This window comes from Sinocyclocheilus rhinocerous, unplaced genomic scaffold, assembly GCF_001515625.1.
Source record: "Sinocyclocheilus rhinocerous isolate Xijiao unplaced genomic scaffold, SAMN03320098_v1.1 scaffold218, whole genome shotgun sequence".
NCBI classification, from domain to species: domain Eukaryota; kingdom Metazoa; phylum Chordata; class Actinopteri; order Cypriniformes; family Cyprinidae; genus Sinocyclocheilus; species Sinocyclocheilus rhinocerous.
The window spans coordinates 969,151-972,267 of NW_015664181.1; the positions used below are offsets into that span (position 1 = coordinate 969,151).

A 3,117-nucleotide genomic window follows, 5' to 3' on the forward strand; every position below is an offset into this window, starting at 1 on the left:
TATATAAATAACATATTGAACACATCAAATGGAAAACGTATTGACTATTCATTAATTTTAAAAAAAAAATCATATTTATAAAAATATGTAGTTTTGACTTGAAAAATGTTTGAAACTTTAAAAAAATTCTGATGTGTTCAACATGCATAGAAAATAATTTTATTATCTCTGACATGCTTTGCCATTGACCCTCACATATTGCACAATTATCAGTAGCTTATCATTCACTTAAAAGACTGTTTCCATTAATGTTACAAATTGACTGTCCAGTTAATTGATGTGATCCCTGAAAGGCTAATACTTACTTAATGGGCAAGCCTGATGCTGTGCCTACTGCAGATGTTTCACATTCATCTCTACTGTCATTTGTTGCAACCTTTCTAGCAAAGGCTGTGGCGACCTGTATGGATTGCTTAATGCCTCCTTAAATGTAGAATAAAGAGACACTCCTTCCATTGCATCATATGCTTTTTTCCCCTGTTCTTTCCTCCTTGTCCTTCTCAAACAACCTGCTGTAAGGAAGCTTTGGGGTAGACGAGGACACACCCGCATACTGTAGCTCTCTGCCCCTCCTCCCTGCCTGCCCCGTTATGCACAATACGCCGGTGCGCCGAGAGCTACTGCAGACAGTGGCAGCCAGGATTTAAGGAATCAGATGTGTGTTTGTCCTTTTCATCGCAGCCACACAGACGCCGGAGTGCTATCCACACTTCGAGAAGGCTGTCGTGACTTCTGGGAACCTGAGGAACCACAGGGGTGATTTAGAAGTTTACCTAGCAGGTATAATGTCTCAATTCTGATTATGCATGGATGCTTTATTTATTTATTTGGTATTTGTGTGTGTATTCTATTATATGCAGTTATGCATCTTGTATAATATAATGTGGAGGGATCTAAAGAGTAAAAAGAGAGAGACCACCAAGTCTTGTTAAGCCTAAAATGTATTTTCCTGCAGTTGAATATTTCATAGGCTGCTTCTGCTGAATATTTTAGAGCATGCTGGCATCGTTTGGGACAAGAAACATTCCATTGAAATGCGTCCAACAAATATGTATGAACAACATTCCATATGCGGTTCTTTAAATGTTCGGGTATTTCATGGAAAAGGATACGCACTGAATGGATACAGCATGGTTATGTAGCATGTGCATGTCTCATAGAGAAGGGCCTCTTTCACTTGACTGCACTGTGAGAGATGCAGTTTTATGTGAATGGATATTTGTCCATTGCAGCACAACAGAAAGAACTGACAGGGCTTGACGAAGAGCTTCATTTTGTGGTGATTTCTATAAGAAGACCAAGGAACTGCTTTGCATGTGAATGCATAACTAAATATGCTGTTTTATATGAATTGTGCTATATTTTAAAATCTACTTTCTGCCTAAGCTTTGCTGTTGTGTACTGCATGTGTGGTCTCTCTCCTGAATATTATACTAGGGACATACTTGCATTATGATAAACATTATTCATGCATAATGCAGAAGGTTTACCTGGTTTCTTAGTTATTTTTTCCTTAGAGTGACAAGCAAAGTAGGACACTGAAGTGTTTTATTTATATACTTAATAGTTCTTTTTTTCCTCCATATGGTATATTGAAGATTTTTTAATAATTTAAATTTTTTCTACATTAAAATGTATTTATTGAAAGGGTAAGTCATTAGCATCATATTTTTAAACAACGCCAATGACACATTATCAGAAAGTGTCCCACTTTACCTGCGTTCACCCTACTATTGTTGCAGAAAGCCTTTAGACAAGGGTTGTCAAATGCAGTTCCTGGAGAGCCAAATCCAACTGGAAACAGCTAATTAAGGTCTTCAGAACCCCTAGAAACTTCCAGGCAGGTGTTTTGTTGCTGGTTGGAGTTACACTCTGATGGACAGTGGCTCTTCAGGACCAGAGTTTGACACATGTGCTTTAGACCCTCTGTAGACACAATATTTAAGATCTCTGAATGCTGTCTTCATAGATCTTTTGTTGTCTTTCAGTCAACCCACCCGGTAGCACGCTGTGGCCCTTAGTGCTCTACGGTGTCAAGCTCCCTTCTGTGAGGATTCCTTGCATTTTCCCACCCTGTGGGGCCCTGCCTCCGTGAAAAGTGCAGGCCTCACCCTCCTGTATAATGACTGTGGCCACGGGCGACCCCTCAGATGAGGCGGCAGCACACCCTGGTCTTCCTCAGGAATATGACCCCGGAACGGAGCAGGAGTGCTGTGAGCGAGTGGTCATCAACATCTCGGGTCTGCGTTTCGAGACGCAGCTCAAGACCCTCTCACAGTTCCCTGAAACATTGCTCGGGGACCCTAAGAAACGCATGAGGTACTTTGACCCGCTAAGGAATGAGTATTTTTTTGACAGAAGCCGTCCCAGCTTTGACGCCATCCTCTATTACTATCAATCGGGTGGAAGGTTGCGGCGCCCCGTCAATGTCACTTTGGACGTTTTCTCAGAGGAGATCCGCTTTTACGAGCTCGGAGAGGAAGCAATTGAGATGTTTCGGGAGGACGAGGGTTTTATCAAGGAGGAGGAGAGGCCGTTGCCTGACAATGAGTTTCAGAAGCAGGTCTGGTTGCTGTTCGAGTATCCAGAAAGTTCTGGGCCAGCCAGGATTATAGCAATCATATCCGTCATGGTCATCCTCATCTCCATCGTCAGCTTCTGCCTGGAAACCTTGCCCATCTTCCGCAGCGATGAGGAGGAGATGCGCAAAGTCCCAGTTGCCGTCACTAACTCCACAACCACTTACACATCCACCTACTTCACAGACCCTTTCTTCATTCTAGAGACGCTATGCATCATCTGGTTCTCCTTCGAGTTCTTGGTGCGTTTCTTTGCCTGCCCTAGTAAAGCCAGCTTCTTTGTGAACATAATGAACATGATTGATGTGGTGGCCATCATTCCGTACTTCATCACGCTGGGAACGGAGTTGGCCGAGACAGCAGAGGATGGGCAGCAAGGGCAACAAGCCATGTCTCTCGCAATTCTGAGGGTCATCAGACTTGTACGAGTCTTCAGAATCTTCAAACTCTCCCGTCACTCGAAGGGACTTCAGATTCTTGGCCAGACCCTCAAAGCCAGCATGAGAGAGTTAGGTCTACTCATCTTCTTCCTCTTCAT

The 3,117-nt window shown here is 43.1% G+C and overlaps 1 protein-coding gene across 1 annotated transcript in view; it reads left to right on the plus strand.

Moving 5' to 3' along the window:
• Positions 1 to 529: 529 nt before the first annotated feature.
• LOC107729734 (potassium voltage-gated channel subfamily A member 2) overlaps positions 530 to 3,117 on the plus strand; it is a 6,353-nt gene continuing 3,765 nt past the window's right edge. Inside the window, exons 1-2 of the mRNA XM_016540406.1 lie at positions 530 to 780; positions 1,989 to 2,409. Of these exons, the coding sequence (XP_016395892.1) occupies positions 2,123 to 2,409 (287 nt within the window). The 5' untranslated portion in view covers positions 530 to 780; positions 1,989 to 2,122. The remainder of the gene's footprint in view (positions 781 to 1,988; positions 2,410 to 3,117) is intronic.